This window comes from Osmia lignaria, chromosome 11, assembly GCF_051020975.1.
Source record: "Osmia lignaria lignaria isolate PbOS001 chromosome 11, iyOsmLign1, whole genome shotgun sequence".
In the NCBI taxonomy this organism is placed as follows: domain Eukaryota; kingdom Metazoa; phylum Arthropoda; class Insecta; order Hymenoptera; family Megachilidae; genus Osmia; species Osmia lignaria.
The window spans coordinates 10,425,346-10,445,475 of NC_135042.1; the positions used below are offsets into that span (position 1 = coordinate 10,425,346).

At 44.0% G+C, this 20,130-nt stretch overlaps 1 protein-coding gene across 1 annotated transcript; it reads right to left on the reverse strand.

Annotated features, from left to right (window-relative positions):
* Positions 1-220: 220 nt before the first annotated feature.
* Positions 221-19,434, reverse strand: Skeletor (DM13 and DOMON_DOH domain-containing protein skeletor). The gene is given in 15 exon segments (XM_034322986.2): positions 221-2,333; positions 2,793-3,003; positions 3,074-3,298; positions 3,391-3,584; positions 3,784-3,958; positions 4,052-4,351; positions 4,525-4,709; positions 5,221-5,320; positions 9,922-10,181; positions 10,265-10,427; positions 10,915-11,023; positions 11,248-11,320; positions 11,930-12,067; positions 19,178-19,361; positions 19,363-19,434. Coding segments are annotated over 15 exon segments (3,654 nt in total). The 5' UTR covers positions 19,420-19,434; the 3' UTR covers positions 221-1,053.
* Between the last annotated feature and the right edge of the window lie 696 nt (positions 19,435-20,130).

Sequence of the window (20,130 nt, forward strand, 5' to 3'; positions counted from 1 at the left end):
TTGACATCATCCTTCCTTTTCCATACTTTTCCCGTTACCCTTCCTTCTAGTTCACCGCACAGAATAAAGAAAGGAACGTGATATCCATTACACAATTTATTAACAATCAACTTATGTACAAGTATATATAGTCTAGAGCACAACGTAGTTGTCGTAGCACGTAGAATGATAAGATCCTTCTTTCATGCACCTCGAGACTTAAAACTTACTTAGGAAAAAAAAAAAAAATAAATGTAACGAAGGTATATTGTACTCTTATAGAGTCGGAGATCCGATGAGCGTAAATGACACAAACTTTTTTTCCAATACTATTGCTCGTCTTGGAAGCTTCTCTCTCGTACGACAAAGGGACAAAATAATTCATGAATAAATAGCTGAATAAATAAGTAAACCATGGATCGGTATTTTGTGGTTAGTTATATTCCTCTCCCGTGTTATCGCGTCGATTACATTGTCTATTAATCCACAAAGTCACGTACATTTCGCGCTGAAACGTGGCAAACGTGATTAACCTGTTAACCTGGATTCCACTGAAAGACCTATAGAATCTAATAATGCAAATCCTGAAAGATTCTTGCCTTCGGCGATGTTATTACACTTACATCAGAAAGAAAGTACATCCTATTATTCATGGATCATTTATAAGACAAACTATTGTTACACGCGCAAGAGGCAAATAACCCTTGTATCCTGTATTCGATATGGCTATTTCTATCGTGACGATCAACGTGTTAAAAGAAGAAGTCTCTAGTTAACAGGTTAAAAAAAGAAGAAATTATTCCTTGCAGATGGCTTGCATTGTTAGAACCAGGACCAGCATCCTTTACCTCTGCCCCTGATGAATGACAAATATTCTTGAGGTCCTAATGGTCCCAGCATGTCAGAATTATTACTATTAGAGGAAATAAAAAATAGATGAAGTTAACAAAAATACTAACGAAACGAATATTCTTCAAGACAATGCTCACACCCTGAAGTCCCTAATAGAAATAACTCTGAATACGAAATCGTTGAATCTTCTTAACAATCCTACACACTCGGCAGCCAATATTTTCAAATGATATAATAAAAGACAACAGTTAGAAAGATGTATCCTAAATTAGCCATGATAGTTTCACCGGTACTGACGAGCAGAGAACTCGAGTTACTCTGATGATCGTGATGATCGTTGTGACTATGGCGATCGAGATGATCAGTATCAGAAGCGTTCGTTAAATGCACGTGTCCCTCGTGTGGAGATCTTTTCGATCTCATGACAAGCGTCAATTTCGTGTTCTTTATCGGGGTTGTTTCGGCCAGCAACGAGTCCTTGTACGATGGACGACGTTTCTCGAGCTGAGAACGAGCCTCTCCAGGGATCAAAGGTGGTAGTTCTCCCTTGAATCTTCCAAATTGCGGTGTTCTACTAAGCACATCCGAGGATAACGTGCTTTTCGAATGCTCTTCGATCCCGGAAATCGACCTGGCCAAGCCAGAGTCCTTCAGTCTCTTTCCGTCGAAGGTGATCAATACCTCTGACGAGGGTGAAGACGGTGATTCGTTGGTGATCGTGCTGGGAACCGGAGGCAAGTAATAAGCGTTCATCCTGTCGGCAGCCATTTCCATGTCCTCGACCTCGCCTAGACGAGGTTTCTTCTTCGATCTTTTTACCGTGTCCACGGTTGGGACAGGGGGTGAAGGTATAAAAACTGGCCCGAAATTGTCGTTAGGTCTGTGATTCGTGGTTCCTCGAGCATCTTCTTCATCCGTTATATCGGACGATCTCTTCTCAGCAACGTCCGTGGGTTTCTCTAAGGTTCTAATGATTGGTTTGAAACCACTTTCGATCACTATGGAGCCTGGATCGAAGCCTGTGTTTCTGGCTGGTTTCATGGGAGTAGAGAAGAGGTTGGGTGCGTTCGTATCGGAAACTTTAGCCTCAACTTTGCTCCACTGTTTCGGATCGACTTTCTTCAGCTTCGAGATTTGAACATTACCGTTCACCGCGGATACTTTCTCTTGATTTCTTCTGTAAACGGGCGAAGCTGGGGCGTAGACAGACTTCTTTCGTTCTAGGAAGACCGGTCTGGAGGGTAAGGGAAGACTTGGCTGTGGCATCGTGTGAGAGGTCTGCAACATGGGTCGACGAGTCATCATCGGTCTCTTGATCATCATCAGTTGATTCCTCTGTTCTGGCTGATAGTGATGGTAATGATGGTGGGGCGGTTGGTGATAAAGGTGGTGGTAATTGGTCGCGTAATGATGATACAACGGTCTGTTGGGATATTGGATCTGCGGGTTGCTGGCTGCCGGATAAGTGTATTTTGTCCCGTGGCTCATTGGTCGTGGGTTATCTGCAACGAGGTTAGACAATTGCTGGTTAGAGGCTTGACGAATGAAATCCGGCTCGATCTCCATGATTTGATGATGTCTGCCAGGATGGGAGGTGATCGGTCTATCGATTCCCATCGATTGTTCGTGATAGATCGGAGCTAGCTGATGATGATGATGATGAAGATGATTGTAACGATGGTAGTTCGGATGATGATGCTGTTGTTGCTGCATCGGATCCTCGTCGAGGTGCACGTGATGCATATCCTTCACGCGTACCTCGTGACTATGGGGCAGAACGCTGATGCCCGGCGTACTGTACGGAGAAGAAGGCTTCGAAACGAACGGCTCCTCGTACTGCGACGATGATTGCAAGCGGACGTAATTGTTGTTATTAGCGTTCGTTAGTAGCTGGGTGTATGGTGTGCTTAGCTTGCCGGGGTTAGTCGCTGGATGATAAGGAATACGAAGCCCGTGTTCACCGTGAGCTTGATGAAGATGCTGCTGAAGAAACTCCGCCGATGGCGTTACCTTGCTCGGGACACGGATGCTGGGGCTGTTCTCGAGATCCACGTTCGTTCGTTGACGTTCCGGCTGCACGAACACCTCGTGGTTCTCGCTGGCAGCTGTTTCGCCGGCGTCGCAGCTGTCGAGAACGTTGATCTTCCAACCCAGGTAACGGTGCGTGAAACACTGAACGTTCGTCGACGATCGTCAGTGTGATGTCCGAGATCTTCTTTCATAAATTTCAACTTCCACTTACCTGGTAGTAGACGGTGTCGGGGGTGTTCTTGTCAGGGGTCCATTCTACGATACCTGGGTCTCCATGATCGCATACCAGAGTCAGCGTGCGCTGGTAAGCACCAAACGAAGAGAAATCATCGGCGGGGGGTTGATTTTGATCCGGCACCCAATTGCACAGTCGACCGACACCCGTTGGTCGATACACGCCGCGTTGACGTTGAGCACCAGCGAATATTTTTACCTTCTTCTCAGTGCAAAGGAAAATAATCATCACTTTGAACATACCTCGTTCAGATACATTCTCATGATTTAAAAAAAAAAGGGAAAGTGACTTACGGCTTTCTCTTCAGGTGTTTTGTGTTGATATCCACCAACAGGGTCGTCAGTAATATAGAAGGGATGGTAACGAGCGGGTGTGTCAGGATCCTCACCACCTTCCACCACGAAAGTATATTTTGTACCTCGTACAACGTTGATTACAGGAATTAGTAGGCCATTTATGTACCACGAGATGCCCCAGCCGACGTGACCTAGGGAAAGCGAATCGTACCGGTTTATTAATTGTCTGACCAGTTTGCGTTATCGGTTTTCAACTCGTGTCGCATCGATTTCACCGAAAGCATCCGATTATTGAATAATAAACTTTCACCAGCGATTCTAAAACCCGATATCAGCTATGCGGTTTTTACGAGACTCGATTTTAGCCTTTCATCGACCCAATTATCGTACCGGTTATCGCAGGATAGCCGTGTTTTCCTCCGGTCGGTCCCATCTGAGCGTAAAACACTCCATCATCAGGTTCGTAACATTGAATAGGTGGAATTTCCCAGGCATCGTTTTTCGACGCTGGCGCTGGAGTTGCTGGTGCTCGTTGAGGTCTTCTGGTAGTTACAATCGCCACTGGCTGTTTCGTTAATTTTTTTCAATAATATTTCATTTCATCTCATCGATAGATTGTCGTTGAAACATAGTAAAACAAGGACGAATAGATTGTCACCTGATTTCCGCTGGCTTTATCTTCGTTGTCCACGAGCGTTTGCGAATGCTCCGGGATGGGACAATTCCAGACCGGTGGTCTACCAAAGTCGATGAAACGGTCGCTTTTCAGATAGTCCGTGTGAAAGCTGACCTCTAGCCTCTCGTTGAGAGGACCGATGGCCCAGATGATCGCTTGCGAGCCGTTTGTCAGGATTTGATGGTCCAGCTCGTCGTTCGTCTTCAGTGCTCTCTGATACGTGACAATACTATATCCGTCCACCAGTGCAGCGTTCAACAATCGAATGGAATTCGTGTTCTCCTGCAAAGCGTCGTTTCAACACGGTAAATTGAATGCAAAGCGTTCGGTAACAAAACGATTTCATCTGTTTTTCACGCGTTAACTGCAATCTATTAGACTCAGGAAACGTTTTGATCTAAACAAGAACGATCGTTCTTGATTCACGATAAAAATATTAAGTACCAACGACTAACTTGTATGCGCGTGTCAGGGCAACTACCCCGTCCACCGGAACATTGCGACTTGGCGTCCAAGAAATAATCGACAGCGTATCCTTGAAGGGTTTGTTTATCGACCCATGCGACTACCGCGTCTCCTCCGACCATCAAGCTTCTGTTAGGATCCGCAGACAATCCGAATGCCATGTACTGTCCGTCTTCTGTTAGGGCATAGGCAGAGACAGGATTAGTGGGAAATCACGATGTAAAAATGACAGAACGCGTTCAAAGGGAGGCGCACTAATTTCGGCGGTTCGTTCAGGCGAAATTTATTTTCCACGGGACACGGGGAATCGGTTCGGTAGGGTGGCCCTTAATTCATTAAGCGGTCGGTTTAGAACGCGATCGCGCGTTAATTAGACTGTGAAACGCGATCTTTTTCGCGCTACCCTTTCCGCAAGAGCGATTACACCTGGCGAAGGGTGCAAATAGGGCGCGTGATTGTTTTCTGGCTCCCTTTCATCGAAACCTTCTGGGAAAAAAAAAAAAGTAAATATTTCGCCGGATCGACGAAAGTTCTGCGAACAACGAAACGGTAACGAGGCGGGAATGCGTCGTTAATGAAAAATTGGGCTGGATTTTCCGTTTCGTTGACGCGGCGATAAACACCGGTCAAGTATCGCGTTTTTGCGAGGGGTGCACGCGCGAGACAGCACGGTAACGTGTACTCACCAAGCTTTCCGACCAGTTGGGCGACTATGCTGTCTCCGGCCACGGCCCATCGCACCTCGAAAGCCAGCTTCTCCTCCAGAACTTCGCAGTTCAGTTTCGACTGAAATCAAACGACACACCGTTTACCATCGTTCACAACAGCAACATCGATTCTTCCCGATCGATCGAGCAGACATCGTCGATCAATCTCATTTCAACATCATCTCCTTCCACCATGGATCGTTGGATTTTCGAGGACTGCGCTAGATTGTAATCGAACAAAGGACTGGTGTTTCAAGAAAATATATATAATATCGTTTATTTTGTATCAATCTCAGGTAAAAACGTACAAATATCGATAGAAAAAATAATATTCTCGGTGCGTGTGAATATACATAATCTACATTTTTAATAATATATATATTTTATATATTATAATATGTTGGAAGCTGATGCACTTAGAAGGAAGAACTGGCCCAGGCTGCAAGGTATTCCCTCAGCTTTCTTTTTTCCAAGCGACAAGTCCTTCGTCTATTTCTGGCCACGAAACTAGTACTTAACCCTCTTATCACAGTCAAAAGCATCGCTTTTCCTTTCTTTACCGCTCGATTTTACAAAACTAATGCTTCTTCCTCTTCTTCCTCTTCGCTCGATCGTTGCTTCAAATTTACGCCTGAAATCAGCGCTACGGTAAAGCTAAGACCACGACGGATACCCTTACAATCGTATGATAATTCGCTCGCAAACGTCGCTCGATTGCTTGTAAACACAATTCCAGATGCGATTAACACGTTCACTGTCACACTGAAATTGGCCGTCCCTGGCAAGGCACGCTGTTATCAGGTTGTTGCACATCAAACGATTCATTTCGAAACCGTGAAAACACGAAACTTCAGCTAGTTTGGTAAATTCAATCAACAGAGATATTGAAAATTTTCATGTGCAATCACCTAATATCAATACACCTATATCTCGCTATACAGCCGCTCTTTATACGGCTTTTCGCTATAACGACTTTTTTTAATTATGGCACTTTTTCAATGTTTCGAAACGTTTCAATGGCCCACAATGTTTCGTTATACGGCAAAAAAAAAATGCTGTACTTTTATTTTTATAGGGAATAAAAAGAATAAAATGCTTTATGAACTAAAAACTATATTATTTTATAAAAAAATTGGAACAGATCCAATTGAATTTGTATGGGTTTGTACCAAAATAATTGATTCGTTATACGGCTTTTTGCTTTACGGCCAACTTATCTAGGCCGTAAAGCGAGGTATGGGTGTATTAGTATAATGTCGTTTGGATCAAATTTGTCCATACGCTTCAGAAACATCCCTTTACCATAATCGTACCAACAAAATAATTTTTAGACATTCTGCTTTGCGTTCATTTTTCTGTAATAAAATGAAATTTCAGATCAGCCTTTGTAGGTTCGCAAAACGTTTTCATTCCCGAAGCGTATAGACAAAAATTATTGTATTTTCTCTCTCATGTACGATCCTCTGAAAATAATTTATCAACTAAATACCAGTATTAAATTCTGCTTATCTTATCAGTTTGAATTTTGGATTTTCTTTGAATTAAATTCGTCGATGGAAGGGTTGCGACAGTTCTTAACGATTATTTCTCTAGCTGGTTCCTACGTGTACGCACGTATGTACGTATATTCTTGTTAGAACGGGAAGCAGATGAGCCGGGAGACAAAAACCGATATCGAAGTGTCGGTAATATCGACACATATTTCACGGGCAGTCGTAGAGAGAGGCAAACCGTGAATTATGGCGACTCGTATTGTTCGTGGAGAACGCGATGCATCCGGTTGTACGGGATGGGCGAGATTGTACGTCTCTTGGAATAGAATTCTAGAGGGGATTGGAGAGATTAAAGGCGTGCCTGGTAGGTATGTGTCCGTGGGACGGTCTGCGTCTGCATAGATTGCGTCTACTTACACCATGGATCCTCAATGTATACCATATACAGGCTGAATTTACTTTGAACCGACGTGCTGCGTTTCGAAACTAAACTACATCGTTCTTCTCCAACGCGATGGAAAAGGAGGATGGTGGTAAACGGTTAGATTTATGCTTCTTCTTCAACCAGATGATTCTGCTACTCTTGAGGACACATAGTCTAATCCTTTTCACTTCAAACGAATACCTGATTGCCGTAGTTCCTCGAGGTTCAGAAAATCAGAAAAGATGGATAATCGTTTTTTGTGGTTTGTAAAGTTGATTTCATTAAGTGCAAGTTTCCTATTAGCAAGCTATGCTCCTCGTTTGCGGGTGTGACTGTGTGCACGTTTAGGAATAGTTGTGGGCAGTGGCGGCTCGCGTATAGGCACTGTGGAACTGCAGTACCTCCTATTTCCACTTGATATTATCGATAACATTTAATATAATGAGTCTTTTTTCTTTAATTCTTTCTTTATACCTGTACAATAGTATATAGTCCTTAAGCTTAATGTCAGTAGCATTCCCCAGTTTATGAAAAAGATACATAAATCTTTGTATGGAACTGTGCGCTTCACAGTTCCAGCAGCGTGGCGTCCGACTGTGCGCGCATGCGCACATAGGAAGCTGCGCGCGAGGCTGCGCAGGAGAGAGAGCACTCGCTCCCACAGTGTTGGTTTTTTAAAACAAAGGTTAAAAATTTTCTGGAGCAGCAGTCTCACTAATTTTAGCTACGAGCCGCCACTGGTTGTGGGCGTAAAGCGTTGTTCAGAGATTCCTCTGTCTAATAGATGGTCGACGCGTGGTGTTAAATAAATAAAAGGAAAGCCAGAGTGTTCTATGCTGTAGCGTCTATGCTGTAGGTGGCAAACTTTCCAAAGTGGCTGCACACGATTAATACGTACAACTTCACGTATGAAGCTGATATTATCGCAGCTGTGCCACCTGTGTTTGCCACCTCAGAATCATCCTTGGTATACGCGATCGGCTTACGGAACTTTTGCGAATAACTCGAGTTTCGATTTCCTACGATAAATCTTGCTTCGACCTACTGATACACGATTTTTCAACGAAACCTGGGAACATATTTGAGAAAGAGATGAAGAAAGTTGTCTGAACACGTTCAATCGCAGAGAACAGTTGCAAAGAGCATCGCGTACCAAAGAGACGTCGACGGAAATTTCTTCCCTAAAAGCCTTGAAACAAGCACTAAGTTCGATGGTTCGTCAAGTTTGCGGCAGTCGGGGCTTGCATGGGGGTTTAGTAACGAACGAAAGAGTCTAGCCTCCTATCGCCTTGGTATCGCAATAGCCTCGAGTACGAGTTACTTTGGGGTTCGCCGGTTACTTGGACGCGCGATCTCGATCGTTCCGTTGCGGACGGCTGGTTGAAAGAAGTTGAACCAACGGTTCCGAGTTGTTCTTGATACGTGGACGAGTCGTCTAGATTCGAGGCATCGTCGTCGGCGTATTGCACGATCGCGGCCGATCTTCCAGTTTGCGTGTGATAAGAGGCAGGTTCGTGGCGGTGAAGCTGCTGCGCGAGAGGTTCCTGGATATGGAGACTCTTTGGTATTCGATAGTCGATCGCCCGGACCACTTGGACCTGATCTTCGCGACGGCTAATCGGCCGGTAAGTTGTGGGACGTTGATATTGCTGCTGTGTCAGCAACGCGGTCGCGAACGAAGGAGAAGGAGACGACGAAGAGGACGACGACGACGACGACGAAGCAGACAGCTCGTACGGATTTACCAGACCGAGCGTCTGTCCCTGCCCTCCGCGATGCACGTTCTGCAACACAAGGACAGAGACAGGGTGTTATGCATACGTCAATTAGGCTTTCGAAATTAAAGCTCGACCAAAGTTGAATATCGAAACGGGAAAGAAGTCGACTCGTCGAAGAAGAATGACTCGGTAGGCAAAATCCTCGGGATATGTCCGCTGACAACCAGGTATCCGCTCAAATATTGACAGAGACAAATTCGACGTGAAACAATACCGAGTCTGTATCGACTGTCCTCGTGAAAGGCTCGTTTGTTTCTGCAAATTCGGCTGCATTCGATTGTACAGATACTCGAAACAGTCTTTGTTCCGGCAGCGATGTTACAGTTTGCTGCTCTGATCGAGTGAAAATTAAGCGGAAAGAAAAGAGGGATATCAGCCGTTATTAAAATCACTGATAATTTCGTCCAAATGAACGACGGAGAACGAGCGTGTTCCCGAGACGACGACGGCCAGAATTATGAAAGTTCGCCAACGTAATCGCCCTGTCAAATGTCGACGGAAGATGAAAGTACGCGGTAGTTGGTTCCGGCCCAGGGAAACTTAGGGGACGTGACGCAAAAGCATCAGCTCGGCTAAAGACGATGCGTCGTAAGTCGTGAAACGTTTAAAAGCTTGCGCGAATCCCTTTACTTCTGTCGGTTCGAACGTGATTCGCATAGAAATTTTGCGGTATCTGTGCAACTAGAGAAAACTTGTGTATGCACTTTGTCCTTATCGTTCAAATAAATTTCAAGGCAAGCAAAATATGTTTTTATCTTCCTTTTCACCTAAACACGTTGATCGGTAGACGATCGTCTAAGATCGTTACGCCGTGTCCTTAATGTTTTTATCTCTACCGTGGCAATCAACGTGTTAATCAGTTCGTAACTCGTTCTCATTGCGAGAGTTTCCGGAAGGTTGTTCGGTTTAGCGTAGCAAAGGGGCTATCGCGTTTAAAAGGTGGAAGCAGCATGGTCGGTGACTAGAGGATGGCTTTCCAGCTTACCTGCGGCGAGACTCCGAGCATCTTAAGGGACGGTGGCACGTTAAGATTCTGCGGAATTTGTACGTGGCCGAAGTCGACGGTGAACGCCTCGCACCAGACGCCAAAATGGCCGATCTGGTGGATCGTTAGATCGCCAGGTAGCGTCAGCACGATAGCCTTGCGATCGTATCGACGAAGAGGAACCTCCTTGCCGTTCTCATCGGGCACTCGAATACCTTGGGGCGACGGTGTTGGACCGGCTCCTACCCAAAATTTCGCGTCTGCGAACAAAAATCAAAAGATTCGTCGATGTAGATAGAGAAGGAATTGTTGGTTTTATCGATTGATTTTAGGAGCAACTTACCAGGTGCTTCGCCATCGTAGCTGAAACTTGGTATCAACAGGGTTTGGGCATCGACTACGACGATCGGTTCCGAACTGACCCCGTGCACTCCGCTCAATGCCGCCAATTTCTGAGGTTTAGGGTAATCGAATCCTCGTGGTATTCTGACGTCTCCGAAATTCACCTACGAAGCATCGAGATTCCAAAATAAATTTCCCTTAAATTAGCAATAATCAATAACCGATGGAAAATAAGAAAACAAGAGATAAATAAAGGCATCAAAGAATGAACGCAACGTAAAGTTTTCCACGACCGTGACTTCCACAGAGCCGTAACTTTTAACGATACCAGCATTGCCTGTTCAACGGCTAGTTCTCCAGCTCGTAATCGGATTTTCAATTTCTCTTCTTTTTTTTCTCCCCCCTCATTCGAAAAGTTTCGTAAGAGGTGGTCGGGTCCAATTTGTCGGGACATTCGGTGTCGGTATGGCATCGAGCCAGCCGTACCGATTACTTTCTATCTGTTGGCGGGTTCGCAAGCACGCGCCTCCTACTAAACCGCGAGCGTGAAAGTTGCGCGGCAAGGAAACGATACCGGTTTCTGTATCGCGATAGTGGAATCGAAACAATGTCCACGTCGAAGGTCACGAGCATGATACGTTTGTTGCTTACAGCGTATTCGTCGCACCATACGGCGAACCATTTGATGTTGTTCAGGGTTTTGCCTTCCGGTAACGTCAGGGTGATGCTCTTCCTTCGATACCGCTTTATCGTTTCCGCCCTGTCAGACATTCGAAAAAATTCTCTTTTACAACACTGAATCATCTCCTGATTAAAAAAAATGAATACTTCAACTACCGATGCAAAGAGAATGTTCTATAAGCTTCGTAAGTCTACGCGCATCGTTAATATAGTTGTACTTGTGACATTAACAAGTTAATGCTCCTAAGGCATGTAAGATAGATCATCCTGTCGAGTAAATAGGATACAAAAAGACACACTTACGATCCACGCTCGTCACGAAGCCTGATTCCATTACCATTAGGGGTCTTGGTATTGCCGACATAGAAATAAGCGGCTGAAACGAGATAATTATACATTGTAGTCGCAGCTAATCGCATAACTTCGTTAGATCGCAATTAATATCGCGGTTCTTTCGTACGACTTCTTTTTTTTTTTTTTCAATTGCAATCCGAAACGATCACAGCGAACGCTTTCGATTTTAATCGAGCCGTGCAGCAGACAGGAAAGCGAGAGTACGCCGAGTGAATCGAAAGCAAGAAGCGTGAGAATGCAACTGTTTATCCGTAAGTCGGACACTTAACGAATTCAGAATCATAAAGTTAACACGTTGAACGCCATGGGGGTCACCGGTGACCGGCTTCGCAATTTACATACGCCTGAATAATTAAAAGAAAATAATAGAAAAACATTATTCTAAGTAATATTTCTATGGTAAAAATAATGTGAAATGGCAAATGGAAAGTTTGAAATTTGAAAATTAATTATCCCATAAAAAATGCCCAATTTCACTATGGCGTTCAACGTGTTAAAAGCAAGAGTCATAGATCCTGTGAAGCAATGTTTTCGACGACAATCGATTCACGAAGACGCATGCCTCGAAATAGGAAACTTTTGTTCGCGCCACGGATATCTATGCGGGTGTACGGGTTTCTTGGTTACGAACTTGGCGCTTCCCCGTCGTATGTGAAATCCTTGACGAACAGAGTTCGCCCGTCCACGGCGTAAACTTCACCGCTGACGCCGTGATGAAGTTCCGACAGCTTGCCGATAAGCTTCCCGTAATAAGCTCCGCTGCATACCTCTGCGAACACAATCGAGTTCAATTAATTATCGTGGATTAATGATGGAACGCGGTAAGGGGTGGCTAAAGTTACTGGAGGGATCGTTCCTTGGACACTTGTTACTGGATAGTTCCGGTTCGTGCATCGAGGTTCGAGAAAAAATTTGAAATTCCCGAAGAAGATGATATTTAATAAAAAGGAGGCTCAAAGTTTTTCAGCTAGACGTAAGCGAAGGAATATAACATTCTGATCGTTGATTTAACAGGATCGATAATTAAGCGTTTCTTTAAGGAAGATCGGGAAACCGGTCGGGCGCATAACTAATCGCCGACAGTGGGAATAATAAATTCCTCTCGGTGTGGATTTACCGATTACCTCGAGGATCGATTTCGTCAAGCAGAACGGATCCCCGCGAATCGTGAGGGTATGCGAAAAGCGAGTTCCTCGGATGCTTGCAGGGCTCTGCTGCTATCGCGGCATGTGGATCAGATCGTGTCGCACGAGATCGAGGAATGTTAGCCATCTGGTTCGAAGTTGATCCGACAATTTGCTGGTTACGAGGCTCGTGTAAAATTCTGCTCGAAAGAATTCCACGATCTTCGTCATAAATCAGGCCCGCTCATCAAATTGTCCTACGTGGAATCCAACTTTCTACTCGAACGCGGAAACTATTCTATCAACTATCCATTAGGGCAACTGATTTTAACCACGAAGAATGAGAAAAAGGAGAAAAGAAAATGATGAGTTAGCCCTGGAATGATCGAGAGAAGTCTAAGAAGGATACGCGGAGGTCGGTGAACGATCACGCAGGAAGTTTGTCCATCAGCGTTCGAACGGTTAGAGATCAGGGTTAGAATTCGCATAAATATGCGGTGAATCGAAGGCCAATCCCGTGTTTAAGCGAATCGTTCGTTAGATGCTAACGAATCGAGGGAACCGGTCGACGATCAGTGTCTAACCCTTTGATCGAACGCGTACCGTTATTGCTATCTCTTCAACGATGGACAGGATATCGTCCATCCGACGAGATTGACGCACGATTCGAGCATAAATCGTGCGCGTTCAAGGACCTGCACACGTTAGCTGATTCGATGGAAAAGCAGATGGGAAAAATGGTGGTGATCTGAGAGGAAAATTAGACGGTATACAGTAGAACGATCCGTTCTACGAGGTTTCGTGGTGCCGTTAACTGTCGCTGGTAATCGGTGATGTAACGTATGGGATACAGGATAGGACAGCGTGTACCACTTTGTTCTATCTCCTGGTATTTGATAATTGGAGAAAAATACATTTGTTACGGTGCACGTCCGGATGGATCGCGGCGAGTATATACATTCTGAATACGGTTCAACCGGTGGCGGGAATCGCTTCGAACGCGTACAATTCCGATAGGTAAATCGTGTTCCTCGTTGGTGAAAAGCTAGTTTCATTTTTCCGGGGATGCAGGAATTCTCTTACGTAACGATCGGTACTGAAATTACTAGTCCAAATGTCAGTGAATTAACCAGAAATTAGGTACCCTTTTCAGTCTAGTTTTTGCGAGGAGCGTTAAAAAGAAAAAGTTCACCGTTTCTGAAACCCGTAAGCCTTGTTTGCAGATTACAGGATCAGGAAACAGGTGGAAATATTAATTACCGCGCGATCATTTCCGCATTTTAATCATCCTTGAAACTTTCGATCCTTCATTTTTCTTTTCCTCGATCGAAACGACACGTGTCGTTGAACGTTCCCTTTCCATCGATGTACCAGCGTGGGTGCATGCTGTCATTAAGTCGCGACGTGTAATCTTCGAGAGGAGTCTTGTCATTGATCGAGCGGATCGGCGTAAACACGCGTAACGAGAATTACATGCGCAGCAATGGCCTGCCGATTCTCTATGGAGAACGCGGCTACTGCGGCGCCTTTAATCAACCAGCTGCTTGATCGATCCAGCTTTCCACCGGCTCGTGTTTTCCCATTATTATCTGCATTCGCGTGTTCCGCTATGAATCTTACAATAGTCGAGGGGCAATCACGTTTTACGAATGAGTTTAAGACTTGAGAATTGATTATAGATTAGAATTAAGTGACCCACACTTCTAGAATGAAATGACAAAGGATCCTCTGGCTGACTTGTTTGTTGCTAGAACGGGTCATCTCCACAGCTTAATTAATTCAAGGCGCGTTCGTTTGATCGACGGTGATTTAAAACTGGTATCCGTCTTCTAACGGGACGCTGGTATTAGGTATAATAATCAGCATCCCCGGTGCTATAATTTAATCGACGAGACGTTCGATTCGAATATGAGATTAGAAATGATTTTAGGTTCTCTTAAAATTTTAGAGGGCTCTTGGTAACTCTTTTCGCGCATCCGAATATCATTTTCGAACACTTGTCGTTAAGGATATATCCGTGAAAAATGAACGTGAAACGTTCGAACTGGAGCATTTAAACGATCCTCGGATCTGAATTTTACAGCCATGGGAACGTTCCGGTGAAGATAAGAATGAATTTCAGCCGCGGGGATATTTTCATAAAAATCCGAACGCGAAGTTCGGACTTGGCTAATATTTAAAACATGCAAGAATCTGGATTTTTACCATAGGAATGTTTCGATGAAGATAAGAGCGAACTCCGTCAGATATTCGAACGCTAGTATCAACGCGACGATCTCGCGAATGTAGGACATAGTCGCGTATACTTTGGCGTCGTTGGTTAATTAATTAATAATGAGAAGTCGAAGCGTCAAAGCGTCGTCGGTTTCCAGGCTATAAAGGATGCATTACGGTTGCGAACCATTAGCGAATAATTATCGCCGCGGTAACGACACCGTGGAATGTGATTAAATTGTTACGAGCGTGATTCTCGATCCGACCGAGTCACGAGCACCGTAAAAAAGGCTACGAGTATCCGGAAGCTTTAGCAAAGTAATCTTATCTAGAGGGTGGCATGTGTAAAAGGCCCAGGGCCGGCCCTAGGGCCCCCATAAGAAGATTTTGCGTCTAAGAATGCAAGAAGAGTAATGTTTACTTGAATACTAATCGATGTAAATGCAAATCTAAATTAGATATACAAGCTTTAATGTCAATTTTATAAATTTTATTTGAGGAAATATTTACAGGACGGCACTGGGTCTAGGCAGAATAGGCGGCACCCTAAGGTCCCCATAAGAAGATTTTGCCTCTATTCTAAGAATGCAAGAAGAGTAATGTTTATTTGAATATTAATCGATGTAAATGCAAATCTAAATTAGTTATATAGGGTGTCCAAAAAGGGTATCGGGAATTTGATAATTGAATAAAACAAAAAATAGTAATAATTGAATTGGTTGTTTCTTATTTAAATAAAATCATTGAACTGGAGAGTTATTTAGAAAAGATTATGTTATTCCTCTCCTCTAATCTTGTACGAAGATTAGCAATAACGCGTTGACACATTGTTCTTGGGATTGAAGCAATATTGTGCTTCGATTGTTTTCGTATACCCTGTTTTTAAGGTAACCCTATAAAAAGTAATCAAGCGGGTTGAGATCAGGGCTCCTTGCAGGCCGATTATTGTTGCCTCTACGAGAAATCACTTTATTCAGGAATAATTCGTTCGCAGCTTCAATTGACTGGTCGGAAGTATGGCAAGTGGCCCCATCTTGTTGAAACCAAATGCTTAACATTTCACAATAACGGTCACTATTCACAGTGAGATCTTCGCGAAAATACGGTCCAATTATGCCATTACCAGACATTGCAGCCCATACAATGACCTTTGGACTATGGAGCAGTTGTTGTTGCTTCCGTTCAGGATTCTATTCTGACCAATAACAGCAATTCTGTTTAATCACGTGACCATTTATGTGAAAGTTTGCTTCATCACTAAACAAAATGTTTTCAATGTTGTCGAATCGCTATAGCATTTCATTGAGAAAATTTAATCGAATAGCATGATCACTATCTTTTAGTGCTTGAACTAACTGAATTTTATAGGCTTTGAGATCTAAGTCTTTCTTTAAAATTAACTGCAAAGATGATTTTCTAATTTTTAGTTCTTGACTTCGTTTGCGGATTGATAGTGATGGATTTTGACGAACTGACGCCCTTACTTTTTCGATCGATTCTTCATTTCTTGTAGTCCTGTGTTTTGAATTTTTACTATTGAGTCGGTGGTTTTAAACATCCGAATCAATTTTCTAATGCTATCGTTGCTCGGTGCGCTACGTGAATGTTATTCCGCACGATACGAACGTTAACCAGTCACCATGGAATTATTGTTTTGAATACGATTCCATTGCAATTAAAATTCCATGCAGTGGTGCGCACTTGTATCCCTACCCTGCACCCTTCCGCTGGCCCTGAAGAACGTCAACTCAAAAACAAAACCCTGCTACTCTTTTCGGACACCCTGTACAAGCTTTAATGTTAATTTTATAAATTTTATTTGAGCTACTTTTTTTGTGTCATATATGTGAAGGGGCCCTTTTTCGGAGCTCCTGAAATCTCAGGGCCGGCTCTGAAAAGGCTCTTTTTATATTTTTCTCCAACAGTTATGCTACTCGAACTTTTACAACCCCTATTACATACGACGAATGTAACTTGAAAATACGAGACACGTTCAGAAATGTTTATTTCCATTGTTTTCCCGTTCGTCGTCTATCACGGCGTACGTTATGAGGAGCCCTGTATAATACCTTTGACATTTTCATAGGAAAGAGAAAGCAGAGAGGCGGACAAACGTAATTGCCAAGCCTTCTCTACATAATACAACTCTCCAGCTAATGTCGCAACGTGTGTACCTACGTATCTCTGATAGATTTGCGGGTATAACAAGAAATAACGTTAAATTCGATGGGTAGGAATTTCGCTTGGAAATTGTATAAAAGATCCCCTTTGATTGGAAACGTTTGCGTCGCGACAACGTGCTTTATATTCCTATCGAATCAAAGTGGAGAACGCTTCGAATTCAATGAGCGATAGAAATATTCGAGTGGCTCAGCGAAACGGTGAATTTCGAAAATCGGAAACTTTAGATTTCGGTTCGTCAACGTTGAACAGCATCGAGAGCCCGGTTCCGAGAGAAAGAGGTTTCATTCGGGATGCTCGATGGAAATCTGGATTGCTTTTCTTTCATCAAACTTTGAATCGAGCTGTTCGTTACAAAAGAAACCTGTTACTCTTTGTAACAATCCGAATCGTTACGATAAATCAACTGTTTGAGTAGGAAAACTTTCCGAACCTTGAATTTCGTATACGCGGCCGGCGAAGCGAAACGTGCAACGACCGTAAAAGGGAGAACAATTTTTATACGGAGTGTTAAGTTCGTGTACGATTAGACGCACCGACACCCGTATCTGTTGACAGAATCTGGATACGCGTTCCCGTTTGTTACACAACGGTGAAACATAGAAATGTTGGTACTGTTTCGACACCGCTGCGTCAGATCGAATATCGTAGTCCATCGTCGGTATTTTTCAATATCGATACGATTCTATCAAACGATCGTATAAAGAAACTGGAGGTGTGCGAGTACTCGTAATTTATAAGTCGAGCTGAACTCGCCTCGATTGTTCCCTTGAATTTGCCGAATTACTCGAAATCGACGAACTGTTCGACACCTACACGTAGAGGTGTGCCGAGAATGTCGAATAAATCGAGTACTCGAATTTCGAGTGAAACAATGATCGGTCGGTCGAGCCGAGTCGAGCGCTTGAATTTGCCGAATCACTGAAATCGACGAACTGTTTGAAACAAAAGCGAGCTACTCGAAAAAATCGAACCTCGATTTACTCGAAGATGAATTTTCAGTTCGAATATTCGAGTAGTTCGATTTTTTCGAGTAGCTCGCTTTTGTTTCAAGCAGTTCGTCGATTTCGAGTAATTCGGCAAATTCAAGCGCTCGACTCAGCTCGCGACCGATCATTGTTTCACTCGAGATTCGAGTACTCGCACACCTCTAAAAGAAACTTTGTGAAAATAACGATATTCACGTCTGGCTTAGCCGTCGATCCGTGACACTTTCGCGAGTCGAGCGTATAAATCGGCCAGAGTTTCTTCTTGGAATCGTTACGACCGTGTTTTTCCTTTTCTTTCTTTTTTCCCATCCGCGAATCTGTTTCTCCTCTCGGATCGTGACGATTGCCAGAGGAAAAGCTAGGAACGCGAAAGTCGTGGAGAGTCGGGAAACAGACCGGCAAATCGAGACGTCGAACGAGTTTGTAGGATCCTTAGCGCCGTCATTAATTAGCTACCTCGTACCTTTTCACGCATACGTTTCTATCTTTTCTCCGGTATACTTTGCGATTTAAAAAACAAAAAAAAAAAAAGAAAAAAAAAAAACGAATTACAAAGGAAGCTTTGTTAAGTATGCGTGCGTTACAGTCCAGAATTGTCACAGTTCGATTCGCCGTTAAATATCAAAGAGTGGAGAAACTCGGTTGCAATTTCCCGGTGACAAGCGAGAACGTTCCGTATTTGACAGGTTACACTTTGTTTCACGCGTTAGCAATAGCGAGTTACGCTTTGCAGCTACTGTTCTCTCTGGACCGGCTCCACCGTTGACACGTTTTACCGTTTATTTACACGGAATTTACACGGGAAATGCCGTGGTAGCTCGAAAATTGACACGTTTTTCATTTGTAACCGTGTGAAACATTAGGATACGAATTTCGGCTTTTCCTTCGATAAACGAGACAGCTAGAGTTGTTTAGAACACGCCGTTTCCGCGATATAGCCGCATACTTCGTAAATACGCTCCCCAGTGAACAATTCCAGTTGCAAACTTTCCTAATAACGCATCATAGTTGGTAGCGTACAAAATACCATGCCAAAATGGTACAGCCAAAGATTTCGCGGTCGTTAAAGCTGAGACTAAGCGATTCCTGTTTATCTTCGAAGCTATCGCGTTGAATTAATTCCTACCTGAGGAGTTGTCACGTACGGAATATCAGAAGAATTTCGACCTAATTCGGGCTTAATTTTAGAATTGAAAGTGCGTTTGTGATCTGTCTTTGGAGAGTGTATATAGTAGACGTCCTTCGTAACGAAAGGGTTAACCGATCACGAGGACACGGAATGGACAGCTCGAATCGGGTCGAATATAAGAAACATGAGGATTGTACTTTCTAAAATAGAGATCGATCTGATTTTAGCCGAATGAAACTCACGTGTGGCGAGAAGAATAAAAACCGCAGCAACTAGAAGAGCGGTGGATAGCCGCGTCGAGGACGATGTGGGTGATGGTGCGGTCATGGCGTCTTCGTGGTTACTGCCGTCGAAAGTGGCCGTCGTGGATCCAGGTAGCTTTGTCGATCCCACTACGATCACTGGCTCGCCTTGCTTCACCTCGGCGGTCTCTCTTTCTCCTCGCCTCTCCCTTCTGCTCTGCTTGTTCCCTCAAATCCGTCATCGAGTCTTGTTTTTTTTTTTTTTTTTTCTTTCCTTTTCATCTTTCATCTCATCCCCCCTTGTATCTAATCCTCGATCATTTTAACCCTTTCGAACCGGTAGCATCGTTTCTTCATTAATATCCTACTCGAAGAAACTCGAGACACAATGACAGTTTGCGATTGTAATTATCAGTCCATACAGACAAGGTCGACTCTTTCCTGAAACGCCCCCCATTTCCCTTTCTTTCATTATACCCTGCCTCGATCCGTGTCCTTCGTCGTTCGAATGGTCATCAGACCGATTCCTACTCGTACCAGAAGACGGGCTCTGTCCTTGAAAGGAAAACAAAGAAAGCAACGCGTAATTCAACGCGGATGAAGTAACGAGCATGCTTTTGTCTGCATTCCTTCCCTCTCCGCGCGGTGTCCTTATTTCGCTGCCCTCTCGACACCCGCCGCGACGAATAGGAAACGAGATCATCCAGGGTGGAGAAGCGGAGGAACGCGGTTGCAATTTACACCGTGAAATCCAGCTCGGATGCTGGTTGCACGAAATCTAGCAGGCTAATAGCTGACACCGACTCGACCAAACGCTTGAAAAATTGCTTCACTTTGTTTCGCTTTCTTTTCCCTCCGGGTTATTGTTATCGTTGAAAAGCAGGCTCTTATTAGGTTGGGAGGGTCAAAGGTTAGATCCACCCCCGAGATCGGGGCGCCAGTGCGCCAGTGGT